The 19983-nt window shown below is 45.8% G+C and overlaps 1 protein-coding gene across 6 annotated transcripts in view; it reads left to right on the top strand.

The window, feature by feature from the left end:
• CUNH2orf76 (chromosome unknown C2orf76 homolog) overlaps positions 1 to 19782 on the top strand; it is a 67642-nt gene extending 47860 nt beyond the window's left edge. For 5 of the 6 annotated variants that reach the window (XM_050124479.1, XM_050124481.1, XM_050124476.1 and 2 more), the window contains 2 exons: positions 2298 to 2379; positions 15102 to 15255. In XM_050124479.1, coding sequence (XP_049980436.1) covers positions 2298 to 2379; positions 15102 to 15178 — 159 coding nt within the window. In that variant the 3' untranslated portion in view covers positions 15179 to 15255. Of the gene's footprint in view, positions 1 to 2297; positions 2380 to 15101; positions 15256 to 18426 lie in introns of those variants that run through there. The other variant, XM_050124477.1, reaches the window with a different exon arrangement.
• The last annotated feature ends 201 nt before the right edge of the window (positions 19783 to 19983 follow it).

The following is a 19983-nucleotide window of genomic DNA, read 5'->3' as shown; positions in this document are numbered from 1 at the left end:
ACCACACTCCCCCTGACACAGGATCTCTCACCGAGCCTAGAATTTGGCTGGCAGCCAGTAAGCCCCAGCAACTCCTGTCTACCCTCCATATAGCGCTGAAGTCACAGGCACCCTCAGCTTTTTGAAGGCACTGGGGATTTGAACTTGAGTCCTCATGCTTGCACAGAACATGCTCTTACTCATTGAGCCATCTCCTGCCCTACAGCCATATTTTTAAGAGAGAAAAAAATGTAAGACTTTAGAAGACAGCACATGGTACGTTTGTGTTTGAACATCTCTACGTGTGTGACATACAGCGTTGGTGTCAGGAAGCACACATGGCCAGGTGCAGTTTCTACAGAGGACAGCTCAGTAGCTGGGGCACAGGGTTAGGAGATTTCACAATTTCATTCTCTACGTTCTTGGAGAATTTAGTATTTCAATTCTGTGTTCTATAAGAACTTTTAAAGGATGCATTGAATTTTTTTCAGTGATTGTACTCTGGAGTTTGGGGCCCTCGTCGGTACTGAGTGAAGTTCATGATCCATGGAACATGGTCTCTGACTTGTGGGGCTTCTGTTGGGAAGTGGGGAAACCTTTCTGTTCAGTCTGTCTCACGTATATTCTAGAAACAGGGCAGGCGGGGCTTGGGCAGTGCTTTCATCTGTAAAGTGCTTGCCTGGCAAGCATGAGGACCAGGGCTCAGGTCCCTGGAACTCACGTAAAAAGCTCGGTGTGGTGACAAGCACTGTCGTCAGCACTGGGGAGGCAGAGATAGGCAGTCCCCAGGGCTCATGCCAGCTAGTCCAACTAACAGTGAGTTCTAGGGTCAGTGAAGAACCTTGTCTTGGGGTTTCTAGTGCTGTGAAGAGACACCATGACCACAGCCATTCTCAGTCCATTGTCATCATGGTGGGTCAGTGCAGGCAGACATGGTGCTGGCGAGGAAGTGAACTGAGCACAAGCCCGCTCCCACGGTGACACACTTCCTCCAGCAAGGCAGCACCCACTCCAGCAAAGCCACACCTCCTGATAGTGCCTCTCCCATTTGGGGGCTATTTTCTTTCAAACTACCAGAGACCCTGTTGTAAAAAATACAATGGAGTGGAGATTGAGCAAGCCACCCAGCACTGACTCCTGGCCTCCATAACACACGTACCCATGCACTCATATGCACACACATACGTGGAACTAGAATAGACTACTAAACAGCTGAATTCTGATTGGCTGTGGGACTGTGTGCCCCATCTGCAGAAACTTCCAGGTGTTAGTCAGGGGAGATATCACTGGAGAACACAATTCACCACCTCTCCAAATCACTTAGAATTACTCCAGCAAATGAGACACAGGCTGAAATCCCTGTCAGCTTGGGCATGGTTTTTAGATACGTGCCCTTGGGGCCACTTAAGGCTACCGTTGCTTCTCTCAGATGTCACATTGTCAAGAATGTGTCCTCAGTTACATCTCTGATGAGCCACATGCCCTGGGCCTGCATTTTTGCAATTCTTCGCAGGTTCTTGCAACATAGTGACAGCAGACATAGAGGGTGCACTCAGTACTGAGGGTCTGGATGGGCCATCGTGCATCCTCCTTAACACTAGGAAAAGGGGGTAGCTACATCCCCCGCTGTAGCTACAAGGTAACTGAAGCTTGGAGAAGTTTTCAGTGCTGAGTGCACAAAGCTGGGCACCCAGGGAAGTCGTGTTAGAACCTCAGCTTGTTCCCAAAGTGATGGAGGAAGGACATTGGTTAATTATAATAAAGAAACTGCCTGGGCCCTCATAGGACAGAAAATTAGGTAGGCGGAGTAGACAGAAGAGAATGCTGGGAAATAGAAGCTGAGTGAGAGAGTCGCCATGATTCTCCCGCTCCAGACAGACGCAGGTTAAGATCCTCCCTTACACAGAATATTAGAAATGGGTTAGAACAATATGTAAGAGCTATCCAATAAGAATCTGGAACTAGCCGGGCCAGGCAGTGTTTGAAAGAATACAGTTTCCTTGTAATTATTTCTGGGCATAAGCTAGCCATGTGGGCGGCCGGGTGCCGGGGACGCAGCCCTGCCGCTCTTATTTCAACAGATGACAAGCTCAGTCGGTAGAGCATGAGACTCTTAATCTCAGGGTCGTGGGTTCGAGCCCCACGTTGGGCGCCATCACTGGGATTACATGGCACGGGGTTCCAAACTCAGGCCCTCGTGCTTGCAGGGTGAACACTTTGCTGACTGAACTGTTTCTCAGCTCCTCCAAGTATGACTCTTAGGTCTTCAGGACATCTTGGCCAAGTGTGCTGACCAAGTGGGGATTCTTTCTCTCTAGACGAATGAGCTGGTGCTGGGTTTGGAGGACGACGACACACTCCTACTGAAAGAAGACAGAACGCTGAAGGACTCGGGGATAGGTGAGATGGGCTGGGGTGGAGGGAGGGGCACTGGGTTTCCTGGCCTGTGTGTGACAGTGATAGAATCTGGAAAATCCTCCCAAAGCACCCCCCCCTGTGCTGAGAGAGCTGCGCTCTGACCGTTTGACCGAGGCGAGGGCACCGCAATTCGTCTGCATGTGTGCAGAACGCAATGGTTCTTTTCAGGCTCGCTCTGAACTCTGGTGAGGGTCATTTTAAATGATTGGCAGCCTATTAGTTCAGTAACTGCCGACTGTCATCAGCGCTGTTGGAGAGAAATGGACCTGGTGGAACTAATGTAGAATAATGAAATGAGATGTTGTTTGTACAACGCGCAGTGTAACTTCTGACACTCACTCAAGACTCTCAGTGCGCAAGCCTTGGAATTTAGACTATAAGCCTGGTGTGTACAGTGGGGAAATTACCTGGTTTAGCCTTTCCACCTAGAATGTGCTTTCAGTTCTACTTGAGAGAAGTGCTGTGTGGCCCATCTCCTGGCCATTAGGTGTCAGTGTTCTTCTACTTACGCCTTCAGTATGTGCATGAGTAGGGGCAGGAGTTCTGAGCAGAAGGCACCTGCTGCCTGTGACACCTCTGTGGTGAGAGAGCAGGATAGCGTCCCGGTGCCCACTTCCTCCAGAAGTCCCCAGGTACAGTGGGTAAGAGGCTTGGGCAGTGAGGGCCACACTGGGAAGCCGTACGGTTTCATTGTTGTTGTTTTGGACAGCAGTTTCTGTTAAGTCACTTCCACCACATGGCAGGAATTCACCTTCAAGGATTCACGTGGTTTATGTGAATTTATGCAGTGGTCTTTCCCTTGGAATAGGATTTAAAATAATAGGTCAAAGGGCTGGGGAGATTGCTCAGTAGGTAGGCGAGCTTGCTGTGCAAGCGTAAGAACCTGAATTTGATTCCCAAGACCCCTGTAAAAAAAACTGAGTGTGGTCATATATGTACCCGTAACCACAGCAGAGAGGGAGACAGAGTTAGGAAGGTCTCTAGGGCTTGCTGGCTGCCAGCTTAGATAGGTTTTGTGAGAGACGCTGCCTCAAGGGAATAAGATGGTAATCAGGACTTCTGATGTCGTCTTTTGGCCTCTGCACACACAGACTCTGCATCTGTGAAGACTTGTATACGCCCAAATACATGCGCACACACGCACATAAATAAATGGCAGGTTATGAAATCATAAATCTGATCTCTGTGTTAAGTCTACACAATTTGCAACAATTAGCACCTGTTCATATTATGAATACAGTAGATTTCTTGTTACTTGAGATTCAAAAACATTTTTCTGTCCCTGTGAATTGTGCACAGGAATTGTATTCTCTGATACTTATATTATTTTCTGTAACTTCATCCATGATCAAGTTCCTTGGAAGTAAAATCAGATTTGGGACAATTACAATGACCTCTTTCTGGGTATGGTGGTGCGTGCCTTTAATCCTGGCACAGGGAGGCTGAGGCTGGGGGCCGTGCATTTCAGGGCATCCTGGGTTACATAGCAAGTTCCAGACCAATCTGGACTATCTGCTGAGAGCCTGCCTGTAAATGAATAAGTAATAAATTAATGGTTTTTGCTATTTGGAAAAAAGTCGTCCTTCAAATAGGTATTGAATGTTTATGTTATGTCAGTGAGAAATGATTTTTTTAACTTGACGCTTGGTGTGTCAAATGCTGCTTTTATAGCAGGTGGCACTTGTCTGATTGAGCCTTCTAGAACGCGAGGAAGCCTGGCTGGCTTTGAAAGCCTACACTGAAATGAACATTACAGACTGGTGTTGAGGTGGGACCGGACAGGTAACTCAGTAAAACAGTGTAAAATCCAGTGCAAACTATAACAAGACTATGAGGTGATAAAGTTGGCGTCTCGCAATAAACAGGGAAGAAATGAATTAGCCAAAAACTATGTGAGTTTCTAGGAAACAAATTTCAAGTCTCTAACTCTCTCTCTATTTAACAAAAAATTCGAGATGAATTGTTACAATATAAATGTAAAATTAAAGTATTTTGACTTTCTGGGTGTGGTGACACACGCCTTTAATTCAAACACTTGGGAGACAGAGGCAGGTGGATCTCTGTGAGTTGGTGACCAGCCTAGACTGGTCTACAGAGTGAGTTTCAGGATAGCCAGAGCTACATAGTGAGACCCTGTCTCGAAAAGACTTTTATACTTATTTTTGTATGCATCTTTGTATGATGTGTGGGGCCTGATGACATGCATGTGGTGAGCACATGGAGGTCAGAGGACAACATGTGAAAGTTGGTTCTCCGCTCCCATCATGTGGGTCCCAAGGAGTGGAACTTAGGACTTCAAGTGTCTTCACCAGTTAAGCCGTCTTGTCATCTAAGAAAAACATTAGTTCACGACCTTACAGGAGAGGCTGCAGAGGGGAAGAGGATGCCATGACCCTAAGAATAAAGAGCAAAGGGACTGTGCCAGCTACTTTTGTGTCAACTTGACACACAGTTAAAGTCATTCTGGGAAGCCAGAGCCTCAAATGAGAAAGCACCGTCAGCAGGCTGGTCTGTGGGCAAGCTTGAGATGCATTTTCTTACTGATAGCTGATGTGGGAGGCCCAGCTCAGTGTGAATGGTGTCACCCTTGATTGCTGGTCCTGGGTGCAGAGAAAGCAGACAGAGCAAGCCAGTAGGCAGCACGCCTCCTAGTGTCTGCTTTGGTCACAGTCTTCATCACAGCAGTATAAGCCCTAAATGAGACACAGCCCTAAATGTAAAGGGGCAAAGCATGCGTACGTGTGGTAGGTGTGTTACACGACACACGAAAGGCTGCTACCTGCCTGAAGAGATCTTCAGGACTCGGAGAGGTGATGGGTAAAGTGTTTGTTGGGTAAAAACCCGAGCTTAGTCCCTAGCACACTTTAAAATAGGAAGGAAGGGCGAGAGAAAGGGAAGGAGGGAGGGAAGGAGGGAGGAAGGTTGGAGGAAGGGAGGGAGGGAAGACAGAAAACAAAAAAACCAGCAAACTATGGTAGCCCCACTTCTTATCTCAGTGCTGGGGAGGTGGACACAGGAGGATCCCTAGGGCTCACTGGCCTGACAGACAGGTTCAGTGAGATCCTGTCTCTTGCACCCATGTTGGGCTTACCACTTCCTGTAACTCAAGCTCTTATACCTTCTTCATACTTCCATGATCACTGAGCATGTGCACGTATGCACAATTGAAATAATTAATTTAATTTAAAGATAAAAACAAGGTGGAAAACAACCGAGGAAGATTTCTTACATCAAATTCTGTATATACACATACAACATAGACATACATGCTAACAACTTTGTAGTTAGTACAGAAAAGATAGATGAAAACCTATACAGATTGAAGGAACAGTTAGCATGTCAAAAGATACTTCTATGCTATTGTTAGGGCAACAAATGCATGCTGCAGTAGATGCTGCATGCGCAGCAGAGCCAAGAATCTAGAGTTACACCCTGGCCCCAAGACTGGGGCTCAGAACCTGTTTCTGTCCAGTGTGTCCATCTGGGTGACCTTGAACAAGCAGCAATTGTTACAAGATTGGCAGTCATAAATAAAACTGGCGAGCCTCGGAGAGGTTACAGTGTGGGAAAGGACTTTCTCGTGCTCATCTGCCAAGAGCACACACTTCCCAGGCTCTGCAGTCAGGGACCACTTTCTGGCCGATCTTCCGAGTCTCCAGGAGCGGGCCTGCTCAGGTTCCCCTTCTGAAGGGCAGTAGGGTTCCCTCTCGTGTTCCCGTCTGAATCGCTGATGTGGGTGTTTATCCCACGGATGAAGGATATGTTGTGTGATGTCATCATCATGTAAACCCTGCGTGTGGAGCTGGAGAGATGGCTCAGCAGTTGTGTGCACTGACGCTCTTCCAGAAGACAAACCTGCATCCTTGCCCTCACACGGGGTGCTCACAGCTGCCTGTAACTCCAGCTGCAGTCTTTCTGGCCACACACACCCACACATGTACATACTCACTCAGACACACATGCACACATACATAGACATATTAAATATTTTTAAATAATAAAAGGGACATAGTTCATGTTCGTAGATATATATGGAGGAGGAATCACACACTAGCCAGCCAGTGAGTCCTGGAAACCTGCCTGTGTCCAGTCTCTGAGTGTGGGGCTTACAAGTGTGTGCACTACATCTGGCCTTTTTAAAAATGTGAACTTTGGTGGGACTGTGGTGAGGCACGCCTTAATCCCAGCCCAGGAGTCAGAGGCGGATGGATCTCTGTGAGTTTAAGGCCAGCCTGGTCTACATAGTGAGTTCCAAGATAGGCTCCAAAGCTGCACAGAGAAACCCTGTCCGAACCCCCCCACCCTCCCCCTCCCCACAAAACAAAGTGGATTTTGAGGATGGCGCCCAGGTCCTGATGCTGGCAAGGCAAGTACTTTATCATTCTTGTTTTAAGGCTTCGATCAGACTTTGATTCAAACTGGGTCATTTTTGCTGGGTCACCTCTGGGCTTGGAGTGGTCTAGGGATCCCCAAAATGCCCTCTCGACCTGACAAGGCAGCATGTGGGTCCTTCCTAGAAACAATTTCCTCTGCCTCCTAGAGCTGTGTTCTGTCCTCTGGAGAGCAGGCCTTGATTATATCTGGGGGAGGACACAAGGTCCCCCGAGAGCAGCAAGGAATTACAAGTGGGAATCAAGTTGTCAAGTGTGATATTTCTAGGGAATTTTCCTTCCCACCTGCATCTGCTTAGGCTTCGGGGAGGTTTAAGAGGAAACTCAAAGTCAGCACTCGCTCCCCCTTCACTCCTTGATCTCACTAAAGAGCTGTCAGTCTGCTATCACAGCCAGTTGCCATGGGAATAATGCCAGTGTGATAAATGTGTCATCCTGACTTTCTGCAGGAGTTGGAAAAGAAAGCCCAGGAGGGGAACTGAGAAAAGAGAGCAAGACTCCGTTCCTCTGTAGACTTTCTGCTTTATTGGGACCCCACAGTATATTCCTCACAGTAGTATACAGTATATACCACACAGTATACCCACACAGTAGTATACAGTATATACCACCTCACGGTACAGTGCACACAGTAGTATACAGTATATACCCACACAGTAGTATACTGTATATACCACCCCATGGTACAATTCACACAATAGTATACTGTATATACCACTTCACAGTATACCCACACAGTAGTATACTGTATATACCACCCCACGGTACAGTCCACACAGTAGTATACTGTATATACCATCCCATGGTACAGTCCACACAGTAGTATACTGTATATACCACACAGTAGTATACTCTACATACCACCCCACGGTATACCCACATGGTAGTATACAGTATATACCACCTCACTGTGTACCCACACAGTAGTATACAGTTCTACCACTCCACAGTATATTCCTCACAGTAGTATACAGTATATACCACCCCACTGTGTACCCACACAGTAGTATACAGTTATACCACCCCACAGTATATTCCTCACAGTAGTATACAGTATATATCACCCCACGGTGAACCCACACAGTAGTATATACCGGTATATACCACCCCACGGTGTATTCCTGACAGTAGGGCCCATTTTTGATGGTGGGCTTGTGTAAATAAGATGATTTGCTTTATGGCTAGGAAGATTACTCAGTGGGTAAGAGCATTTGTGGCTTAAGCATGAGGACCTGAGTTCGTATCCCCAAACAGCCATATAAAAAGCTGGGCATGGCCATACATATTCACCTATAACTCTGGAGCTGTGGGGGATGAATTGGGAGATCCCTGGGGCTTGCCGACGGCCACCGTAGCTCCAGTGAGAGACCCTCCGGAAGGGACAAGGTGGAGGGTGATGGAACAGGATGCTGACATCCTCCACTGGCCTCTGTGTGCACCTGTAGGCAAATACTGCACACACCTACACAACACACATCAAAAAGAAAAGCACAGTTTACTTTTGGGAAGGAGGAGGGAGTTTCACCAAGACATTTATCCTACACGACTTAAAGGTTGCTCTTGATAATTAAAATCTCATGGACTGATTCACCTCAGAAAGAAAAGCACGCGATCTTTGTGGAACTATTTTATATATCTCACTTTCCCTGTGTCACTGTTGTTCTCTGGATCCATGGCCTGGTGACCCTCACAGAGCAGGCTGTGCTTTACTGGGAGCCGTTAGAGCCGGCAACAGTGGGCCACACCAGCGCTGCTCTCTGGGGAAGGCCTCTTGCCGGCCTGGTTCTGTAATATTCCCACGGCTCCCTGGGGTTGTTTCTCATCTTCCGTGTCACCGTGCTTTCAGTGACTTCATATTAACGGTGTAACAATGGCATCTGGAGTCAGTAATGCTGGCTGGGGTTCCAAAACAGGTTCAGAATGCACCCCTACAGATGCTTTCTTGGTTGTGGTGGTGGTAGTGGTGGTGGTGGTGGTGGTGGTGGTGGTGGTAGTGGTGGTGGTGGTGGTGGTGGTGGTGTGTGTGCGCGCGCGCAGGTAGGTGTGTATATGTGTGCTTGTGACTGTAGAGGCCTGAGGACAGCTTCAACTGTCATTCTTCAGGAGATGCCCACTTTGGTTTTCTGAGACATGGTCTCTCCCTAGCTGAGAATCACCAGGTAGGCTAGGCTGGCTGAGCTCCAGGGGCACCTGCTCCTGCCACCACAGCACTGGGGTTACAGTGCCCCCACTCTGGGGTGGAATTTAGAAAGCAGATCAGGTAGCAGCTTTGTCACTTTGTCAGCAGCTGAGCCCTCTCCTCAGCCCTTCCCGTTAGTCTTTGTTTGTGAAGGTTTTGTTTATGGTTTCCTTTTCTCTAGCAATGGCAGGGAGTAAACTCAGGGCCTCACACACACTAGCAAGCCTTACACTACCAAGCTCTACTCCTGCCATATTTTGTGTTATTTTGAAGTATTACTTTTGATGTGATTTTATGTGTTTGTATCAATTTTATATAAGTAAAGGCATTTGTGTACTCTGTGGAGTACAGGGCCATATTTTGATTCACTAGTACATGCACACATATGCACACATACATATACATACATACACACATATACATACATATACACGCATGCATGTATACATACATACATACACACATAATGATCAAGTCTGTCACTTCAGACATTTATTACTTTTTTATGTTGGGAACATGCCAAATCTGTCCTGCTAGCCATTTTGAATGCAGTATATCCTGACCCCTGCAAGCCTTCTAATTCTGTGAAAACAACTTTTTAAAATGTGTGTAGATTTTGTATGTGTTTGTGTCCATGGGTGTCTTAGTGAGGGTCTCTATTGCTGTGAAGAGATGCTATGACCACAGCACCTCTTCTAAGAGAAAGTGTATAACTGGGGCTGGCTTACAGTTCTGACGTTCAGTCCATTGTCAGCACGGCAGGAAGCATGGCAGCACGCAGGCAGACCCGGTGCTGAAGATCATCGTCATCACCTACGCCCCAGCCAAGCTTACGCATGCGTGGGCAGCCTGTTTCTGGTGTTCTCCAGTTGTTCCTATCCCGGGCAGTTCTAGATGCTCGTGTTATTGTCATACCCAAGGTTCCACAGTCTCCCTTTTTGCTGTCTATCAGCGTTTTTCGGGCCTTCCCCTTGGCCTTGTCCCGTGCACTCCTCCATGCAGTGCAGTCTTCGGGTATCTGCCGTCATTCGATCTCATAACATGGCAGAAGTCTCTCCAGCACCGTTGCCGTATCCTGTAGTTCACTTCCTTCTGTAGATGGAGGTGTTTGCTAATGTCATCGCTGTGCAGCCTGTGTCTTCGTGTGCGGCCTCAGTCGCTGGTCTTGGTGCTTGCTGAAGAGGTAGCTGAGAATTCTACGTCTAGATTGGCAGACAGCAGGAAAGAGAGTGAGCCACTGGACCTTGCCTGAGCTTCTGAAACCGCAAAGCGCCCCCCCCCCCCGTGACATACTTGCTCCAACAAGGCTACATTTCCTAATAGTGCTACTCCTTATTACCCTATGGGGCTATTTTTATTCAAACCACCACCGTGGGGTATGAGTTCGTGTGTGTGAATGTTCGTGTGAAGGCCAGAGGTCAGCACACCTTTTTCTTTTTTCTTTTTTTTTCGGTTTTTCAAGACTGGGTTTTGCTGTAGCTTTGGAGCCTGTCCTGGAACTAGCTTTTGTAGACCAGGTTTGCCTCGAACTCTCAGAGATCCACCTGCCTCCTGTCCCTGAGTGCTGGGGCTGCAGACATGGACCTCCATGCCCGGCTTTTTACATGGGTGCTAGAGATCCAGCACATGGCAACAAGATCTTTACCCACTGAGCCGTCCCTCCATCCTCAAAAAGTAGAGTGAACACCACAGGTCCTTATCTTCTCCTGACGCCCTCTAGTTTATGCGTATTGCTGTACACGTTAGGATTCCATCCTCTTTGTGGCTGGATTGCATTCCACTGCGTAGATGTTTTTACCTTTCCAGTCCAAGCAGCCATGTGCCTGGTGTATGGGAGCTCAGATGTCTCAGTATGTGCCGTCTTTGGTGTGTTGTTTGCTGATTTACATGGCCAGCCCAATACAGACATTCAAAGCAAGCATAACATGAAGATCCCAGCTGTCTAGACCAATTTCCTTTGACTTCTGCCTCCACTGATCAAATTTAGAAGTAGCCCTCAGCTGTGAGTTCTGCTGTGAAGGGTTTGTAGCTTAGGGTTTTGTGAGCCTGTGGATCCAAGTCCGGTTCCCTCAGATCCATGTAAGAGAGCTAGGTGTGATGGAGCATTCTAATCCCAGCCTTGGGAGGGAGGAGATATGCAGGTCCCTGGGGCTTGCTGGCCAACCGGCCTGCCTGCTTGGCCTACTCTCATAGGCCAGTGAGAGACCCCACCTCATAAACAACCAGGTGGGGGCTGGAGAGGTGGCTCAACAGTTAGGAACACTGCTCACTCTTCCAGAGGACCTAGGTTCAATCACAACATTCACATGGTGGCTCAGTGAGTGACTCACCCGTAACTCCAGTCTCACAGGCTCTGACGCCCTCTTCTGGCCTCCACAGGCACTGTATGCATGCGGTGCACAGACATATGTTAAGGCAAAACCCCATCCACATAAAATAAACAAAACTTAATCTCAAAAACCAGGTGTATAATGTCTGAGAAGTGACACCCAAGGTTGACTTCTGGCCTCTGCATGCACATGCACACACATATGTACACACGTGTACATTCACATACATACAAAAGAAAGGATAAAAGGCTTTTCTGGAGCAGAAGAGAGAGGGAGGCTTTTTCTTTCTACCTCACTTTGCTCTGAGAACTAATTTAAAAAAACAAGCAAAAAGATACTGTTATCATCACTTGACAATCTGTCCTGGGTGTCCCCCAAAGCACACACATGTCAGCTTTTCTCAGACTACGTTAGTCACAGCAGAAAGTCAGGAATGTAGAGAACTTGTAGTGTGTCTTTGTTGATAGCTGAGAAGTTTGCTTCAATAGGTCACAGGAGTAATTAAACTATATTTAATTTCTCTTGAGATTTCAGAGTTAGAATAGATTATTCTTTCTCTTAATTGAAGTAATTATCAATCTCCCATGAAAGGTGTGTGTGCATGTAAGTGTGTGCGCGCACATGTGTGTGAGTGAATGAGTGTGTGAAATCTGTTTAGAAGTGTTATCAAGTTATTAATGTTATATCCAAAGTCTGGATGTCCTGGCTCATGTTACATTGGCATGCCAGCATTCAGAGGTTCCCCAGTGTATTTGGGGGGCTCTCCTTGGTTTTATTTATTTGATAGTGAAGACACCTGGTTTTAGATCTCACTCTCTCCAGATTCCCACGCCGAGACCTCTGCACAGACTGCACTGTACACTTTTAAAGCCGATTGCCTTCTTCCTACTGACTCTTCCCTGCCGTGCTTAAGGAACTGTTTTAAATAGAACTCGGGGAGTAAGCTGACGGGATGCTAGTGGAGAGAGTGACTCTATAGCGGTCGTAATCGTTTGCGGGAGGGGATGCAGCTCCGTTGGTACATTGCTTGCTGATAGTCACAAAGCCCCAGCTTTAGCCCCAGCATTGCACACGGTGGTCCACGTCTGTCTCCTCAGCATTTGGGAGGCAGAGGCAAGATAAGAGGTTCAGAGTCAACCCTATCTACGAAAGACTTGATCTACAGACAACTTTGTCTTAAAAAGAAAATCATTTGTAATTGCTATTTAAATTATTAAAAAAATTTAAGTACATGAACCCATCTTCTCAAATATTTCCAAAAGATATCCAGGTTTTTAAAAACCATCATTCCTTCCACTTAGAAACTATGTTGCTAAAGTCTAAAATCTATTTTTTGTTTGTTTGCTTAGCTGGAGTTTTTTGAGGCAAGTTATCTCTGTGTAATCCATGCCAGTGGCCTGGATCCCCCTGCCTCAGCCTCCACAGTGCTGGGATTTCGGGCATGCCCTATGCCAAGAGTACAGCTGTCTTATGCTTTATTTTGCGTGTGTGCGTAAGTGTAGCGTGCTTGTATGGAGGTGCATTCGTAGAGGCCACAGGAGGGCGTCGGGTGTCTGCGCTGTCTCTCTCTACTTCATTTCCCTAAGACCTGGAGCAAGGGTGGTGGCTACCAAGTTCTGGCTCTGTGCCTTCCACAGAACTGGGCTTATAGGCATGTGTGAGCACACTGAGCCTTTTACATGGTGCCTCTTGCTTGCACAGAGAGTGCTCTGAAGCGCTGAGCCATCCCCAGTCCTTTCTGTCTTCCCTCTGATTAGTTCATTGTTTGTCAAAAAGCAAAGAAGGATGAGAGGTAAGACTCAGTCAGGTGGCCCTTGCTCTGAGTAGGCTTCCCTTCAGAAATAACGTTTTCTTGTGGTTTTGCAAAGTGTAGTGCCCCATACCTTCCCCCGGAATAGCAAGTTTTCTGTGGCCACACCCGCATGTGCTTGTGTGTTTATAGCATGCCTGTGGAGGCCAGAGCAGGACATCTAGAGTCTTCCTCTATTACTCTCTGCCTTATAACCTTGAGACAGGGTCTCACTGACTTAGACACTCACAGTTTCACTGTTGAACTGTTTCAGCTAGGCTGTTTGCTCTCAGGATCCTCCTGTCTCCACCCCACGTACACAGCCATGCTCAACTTTGACATGGGTGCTAGGGATTCGAACTCAGATCCCCATGCTTGCAGAGCAAGTGCTCTTCCCCACAGGGTCATCTCCCAGCCCCTCCAGCCCCTTTTTACAGTCAGATGATTCTTTGAAATGGGATAATTTGCCAAGATGCTGAACTGTTTACTAACCCACTCTTCGCCGAGGGAGGCTCATCTCCAGCCCGCCTTTGATTCTCAGCTTCTTTCTGCGGTGCCTCCCCACCCAGGCTCAATGCCATGAGAGTTCCCAATCAAATTATCAGCCCCCGGGATTAAATTTAATCCCGGGGATGAAGTGTGTCTGGACCAAGAATCCGTGGACATGGTCATATCGTTTTTCTCCTCTCAATATTTGTTTATTTTCTCGAGAGCACAGGGTAATTTATGGCAGAGAGATACTACATATGATATTCTTGCAAACAATGAAACCATTCTTAATGAAATGTCATGCTAATCTCTTGAATTTCATTCTTTTGTGATAGAATCTAATGATGAGATTAGAGCCGACGCTGCAGACCGGTGCTAATCCTCTGCATGCCTCATCCTGTTTATTTGGGGTGAAGAGTGTTCCCTGTCTCTTCGGAGCGCCTATGTTAATTGAGTGCTCAGTATTCATTACGAATAATCACGTCTGTTTTCTTGTTGAGCTTCCGAAGGCCCTTTTGCCTTCTGTGAAAGCCAAGCAGACTGTATTAACTCGTGGTTTAATTTTAAAAAGCCAGCGTGGAACTTGTGGGTGCCGACACCTTGAAGAACCACATGTTTAATAATTGGAAGGCTCTCCATCAGATCTGAATTAATAATGCTGCTGACTTATTGTTTTAGAAGACGGAGTCCTTGACCCGCTAGGTTGAAAGCTTCGCGGCCGCCCTGAACTTCTGCGGGTCCTTTAGCTGAGCCATTTCCCCCGTGAATAATTAGAGGCATTTGAAGGTATTGCATAGAAGCCAATTTGTGTCTTTCACTTTGCATATTGCTGAAGCCTCATGAATTAGTCATGAGCGGGGGCCAAAAATTAACTTCTTCAGACACATATTCTGATGGGTCATGAGGGAGAATGTAAAGTGATCTGTAAAATATTCTACTGATGCTCTAAGTATTAAATTATTATACCTACGGGCTAATTTCGGGGGGCAGAGGGAGTCCTTTCCCTTCTGGAACGGACTATTTGAAAGAGATCAAGGTTTTTTATTTTCCAGGGATATAAATGAGCAATGTAGGTACCTCTTAAAAATCTTCACTCTTGTGCTAACTCTTGATTTTTAAGGAGATTGTTTTCAAATTTTTGAATTGCATTTATTTGTGTGAGCGTGCATGTGTGCGTGCGTGCGTGTGTGTAAGTCAGAGGGTAGCTTGAAAGGATCTCTCCCTCCACCGTGTGAGCTCTGAGGGTTGAACTTAGGCTGCCAGGCTCAGCAGAAAGCTCCTTAACCATCTCACTAGCATGAATCACTCTTCCTTTTGTCTTTGAATTATTTGAGTTTTAATCTGTTCTAGCCACACTGACGCTTCTGGCTGGTTTGGTGGAAAGTTATCCTGCAGTCCAACCGCCGCTTAGTCTTTTCATTTTCAACATCCATGAGAACAGACCAGCGTAATACGGATTTCCATACTTGCTCAAAACATGGTTTCACATTAAAATAGTTTCTCTCCTTCCCCGTGCTTCTTTTCAGCCAGTGAGACTGAAATTGCCTTCTTCTGCGGAGAAGATTATGAGAGATACAAGGCTAATCCCACCTCGTCCTGGTGAGCACGCCGGCACACCTTCGCATCCTGTCTTCCAAAGTGAGCTTTTTAAATTGTCAAATAAAGCTTTAAAAAAATTAATCCTTGGCTTGATTCTTCCCTGCGGAGGTCTCTCTTTGCCGTTGTCTTCTCTTCTTTTCTTCCCTTCCTCCTTCCCTCCCTCCATTGCCTTCTTCTTTCCTTTCTTGTTCTAAAATGAGCAAAACACTTGAAATGTTTTGAAATATGAATGAAAATGAAATAAATGTTTGTTTTAAAAGTAGCACATCTGGGCTGGAGAAATGGCTTGGCCATTAGAAGCCAGGCTCACAGCCAGAAATAAAAGTGTCCCATCTGAGGTTCGGGAGTAGCTCAGCGGGTAGAGTGCCTAGTGTACTCTGAATTGCGTTCCCAGCCAGGAATAAGCCCACGGTAGCAACCTCAGCACTTGAGAGAAGAGGGACAAAGACAGAAGAATCAGGAGTTCAAGGTCATTCTTGTCTGTATAGGAAGTTCAGGGCCAGCCTTACTACATGAGGCCCTGCCTCAAAAATAAATAATTTTTTTCTTCTAAAATTAGAAACTTTTTGGTGACTTAATGTGTTGGGTTCTTCAAAAAGACACAGCCAGAGCTGGAGGGATTGTTAAGAGCACTTTCTGCACAAGCATGAGGGAGTGAGTTAGAATCCCCACCACCCACGTGGAAAGCAAGTCCTGGCCAGGTGCTCCTGTAACCCCAGAGCCGTAGAGGGACGGACAAGAACGCCACTGGGCATGCTAGCTGCCAGCCTAGCTCTGGGTTCAGCAGGAGACCCTTCTCAAAGGTATAAATCAGAGCGACAGAACAGGACTTCTGTACGTGCTAGGGGTGGGGCGCTGCCTGCGTGTGAAACACAGACACAGACACACACACACACACACACAAATTTTAAAAAGTCATGAAAACATTTGGAGAAAACTGCAACCAAGAGCATACTGTTTAGATACTCTTTAGAGAAACTGCTGTTTTCTGTGACTGACAGACTGGAGGAGGCTCTTAGGGACAGTCAAAGTCATTGCTTACCCCAGGGGTGTGAGATGTGTACCCCCAAGGCATTGGGTAGTGATTATTTTAGGGAGCTTTCCTGGTGTAAAGGGTTGTTTTTCTTTCTTTTCTTTTTTTCTATCAGTCTACACTAATAATGCTGCTAGCATTTTGTGTGTGTGTGGGGGGGCTATTTCCTGGCTTTTTAAAAAAATAGCAAACTGTAATAGCAGCAAATTCATTTGTTGGGAAAGATTAGGTAGCCGGATATGTGTACTTCCAGGAGAAAATTATGGGGACGCAGTCTGTGTCCTGGAAGAAGCTTTCTTCCAGAACCGTGTAATTCTCCTGGTTCCTGGGTGCTGAGCCGTGGCTGCTTTGAAGGGTCTCAGCCAGCATGTTGTGCTTAGATCGTCTGGAAGGGCTGGCTGGCTTCCATTGTTGGCCTCTTCCTTTGCAGAGAGGGCAAACTGGATTCATTGAGGTGGGGGAGCTGTGAGGGAGTTAAGGTCTTTCTCGCAGAGGAATCCTCTAGAAGAGTCTGATTAGCATGGTCAGAAGCGCTCTACTCTGTTGGAAGGTTTAATAGAGTCCTTTTTTAAAACAGAGACTGTTTGTTTTATTCATTCGTTCATTAAACAAAGTGCTGAGTACACAGATGGCCTCAGACATGTTCTGCTGCAGTAAGTGGGAAAGATAGGCCTGCTTTTACTAGAATGGCAGGACAAACTGCCACAGGAACACAGACAAGTTCTGTGAGCTGTTATTTTTGTTTTTATCATTTTTCTAAGTCCCGGTTGAGCCGTCTTCAAGAATTGAACAGACAGTTTTGCTGAGGGAAAGAATTGCTGTTGCTGCTGCTGCTGTTGCTGAGTTGCTGCTGCTGCTGCTGTAGTTGTTGCTATTGTTGTTATTGTTGTTGCTGCTGCTGCTGTTGTTGTTTTGGGTGTGTGGTGCCACAGTGTGCATGAGGAAGTCGGGATAGCTGTGAGGAGTCAGCTGTCAATTCTTTCTATTTTCGTGAGAGTTCAAGGATCGAACTCAAATCCTCAGGCTTGTACGGCAAGTGCTTTGTCCACTGGGCCCTGTCACCAGTGGAAAAGTGTCTTGTCTTTGTTGTTTTGTTTTTCTCAGGAGGCACTAGCCAGCATATAGGCAAGGTGGCATGCGAGAGCTTGGGCTTTAATAGAAAGTACAGGCTCCAGGGGCTGGGAACAGGGACCGTGATTTCAGATAGTGGAAATAAACATGAAAAATGATGAGAAGGAAGTTTGGATAAGGTTCATGACTTTGACAAAGAGAAGACCTTAAAATGTGGCTTCTGAAATTCATCAGATCTGGCATACAAATATAAAAAACTAGGTCGAAGATCACATTGGCTGGAGAGGTGACTCAACTACCCTTCCAGAGGGCCTGAGTTGAGTTTTTAGCACCCACATCCAGGGGTTCACAGCCTTCAGCTCCAGGGCAATCTCATAGCCTATGTGGGCACAAACTCACACAGAAGCATACACACATACATATAATTAAAAAATGAATCTTTTAAAAAAGTCCCATGAAGGTCAAAACACAAAGATGGGAAGAGTCTATTTGCACATCAAAGTGAAGGTTTCATTTCTAGATTAAAGGACTCTTGCAATTCAATGAAAAGATAACAATATAGTGAAAATTTACAGAGATTGGTGTAGAAGGAATACAGGGGCAGGCAAGATGCTCGTCAACTCAACTTGCTGCTGAGCCTGCATCCCTGAGTTTGATCCCCAGGAGCTACATGGTGGTAGAAAAAAACTGGCTGCTGCCAGCAATACACACACTCGCACACACACACACACACACACACACACACATACACACACATACAGAGAGAGAGAAAGAGAGAGAGAGAATAAAAGGAACACTCGTATGTATGACAAATATGGAGATACATACCTTTTTCCCAGGGAAATTCGAGTTAAATAAGAGGATTCCACTTTCTATTAACAGACAAAAAAGAAAGGGTTCGGCAGCCCCTGACAGTGATGTGTGCCTGCACTGCTGATGGGAGAGTAAATCTTATTTAAATCATTTAAATGAGCAATTTGGAAGAGTGTCTACTGAGATAAATTATAGGGACCCAGAAGTCCAATTCTTGGAGTCTTTTTCCAAAGAAATCTCTAAGAAGGGAATTCGCTGTAGTGTTAAAATAGGAAACTGTAACCAACCTAAATGATGGTAATAGAGCGTCGTATAACTGTGTCTCTGTGTTCTAGATTCCTGCTTAGTCAACCGTGAGAACATCCTGTCACTTAGGGACATGAAGTCTGAGATATAACAATGAATGAGATTACAGAAGTTCTCAAGCAAATGTGTTACAAGTTTCCAAAACTACATTGGGCCCGTAAGAGAAGGCTTGAAGGGTAAAGGCGCTCGCTGCCAAGCCTGAGGACCAAGTTCAGTGCCCAGCACCACGTGGTGGAGGGAGAGAACTGACTCCCACGAGCTGTGAACAAATACACGCAGGGATTTATACAATGGTCAGTATTGAGTTTCACTTCTACTGGATCTCAAATCACCAGGGAGACAGACCTCTGGGCATGTCTGTGAGTTTCTAGATTTGGTTAATTATGAGCAGAAGGCCTACTACACTAACTGTGGGCAGCGGTAGTCCCTGTGTTTAGGTCCAGGTGAGCTGAGCACCAGCATCCATTTCTCTGCTTCCCGACTGTGGATGTGTTGTGAACGGCCACATCATGCTCCTGCGGCCATGCCTTCCCCACCATGATGGACTGTGCCCTTGAAACTGTGAGCCACAATGAGGTCTTTTCTGATGTGTTTTTGTTGGGAATTTTGTCACAGCAACAAGACATATAACTTATGTGATATGCATGTGCACAAAAGGACATGCAGGAGGAAGCTAGGTTTGGAAAGCAAAGATACAAAAAGTCATATCTCTAATGCTTAATTTTACTAGAATACATTGCATTCAATGTCAGCAAAAACAAATCTAATATATATGCAACAATTTTTTAAAAAAAGAAACCTATCAGGTAAATGTCATGAACATATTGAACATTTTGGTCTATGATGTCCCTCTGAATTATTTTCCCTATATTAATATTTTAATGTTTATCTTATCTTGGGAATTTTAAATTTTACAAGTAAAAGTTAATTCTTAGAAACCATCTTGGAGATGAAAAAGTAATATATATAATTTTATATATTTGCATTTTTACTATATGCCTATAGTACTACACACACACACACGTATGTATGTATGTATATCTGTAGTCTAGGCTAGCCTCAAACTTGTTTTGTAGCCAAGGATGAACCTGAATTCCTGCTCTTCCTGCCCTTACTTCCGAGTGCTGGCTTTTGGGCATGTGTCATACCTAGTCTGATTCTGGTGTGGGGAATTGAGCGGAAGGCCTCGTGGATGGTAGGCAAGCACCCTACTAACTGAGCCACATCCCTGGCTAGATTCCCTTATTCTAAGGTTAGTTCTTTGCTCACCTTTCTGTACACATTTTAAGACATTTTCTAGACATATAGTTATGTATATAAACTTGATATAGGTACACTGGCCTGTGTCTGTAGTCCCAAGTCCTCAGAGGCTGAGGTGGGTGGAGAACACACACACATTTTGTCATTTTGTGTGTATATACATTTAAATTTACTTATATTTAAAATTAATTATAACTTTTACTTTATAATTTTACTTTATAATTGTGTGTGTGTGTTAGAGAGAGAGAGAACATGTGTGTAATCAACAACTCTTGGGAGTTCTCTTCTTCCATCACGAGAGACTGAGGGATCTGAAACAGCTCCTC

The sequence above is a fragment of the Alexandromys fortis genome, unplaced genomic scaffold, assembly GCF_014885135.2.
Source record: "Alexandromys fortis isolate MF-2015 unplaced genomic scaffold, M_Fortis_MF-2015_v1.1 scaffold_232, whole genome shotgun sequence".
Lineage (NCBI taxonomy): Eukaryota > Metazoa > Chordata > Mammalia > Rodentia > Cricetidae > Alexandromys > Alexandromys fortis.
The sequence above is the reverse complement of the archived record's forward strand: the minus strand, read 5'-3'. Positions and strand labels throughout refer to the sequence as shown.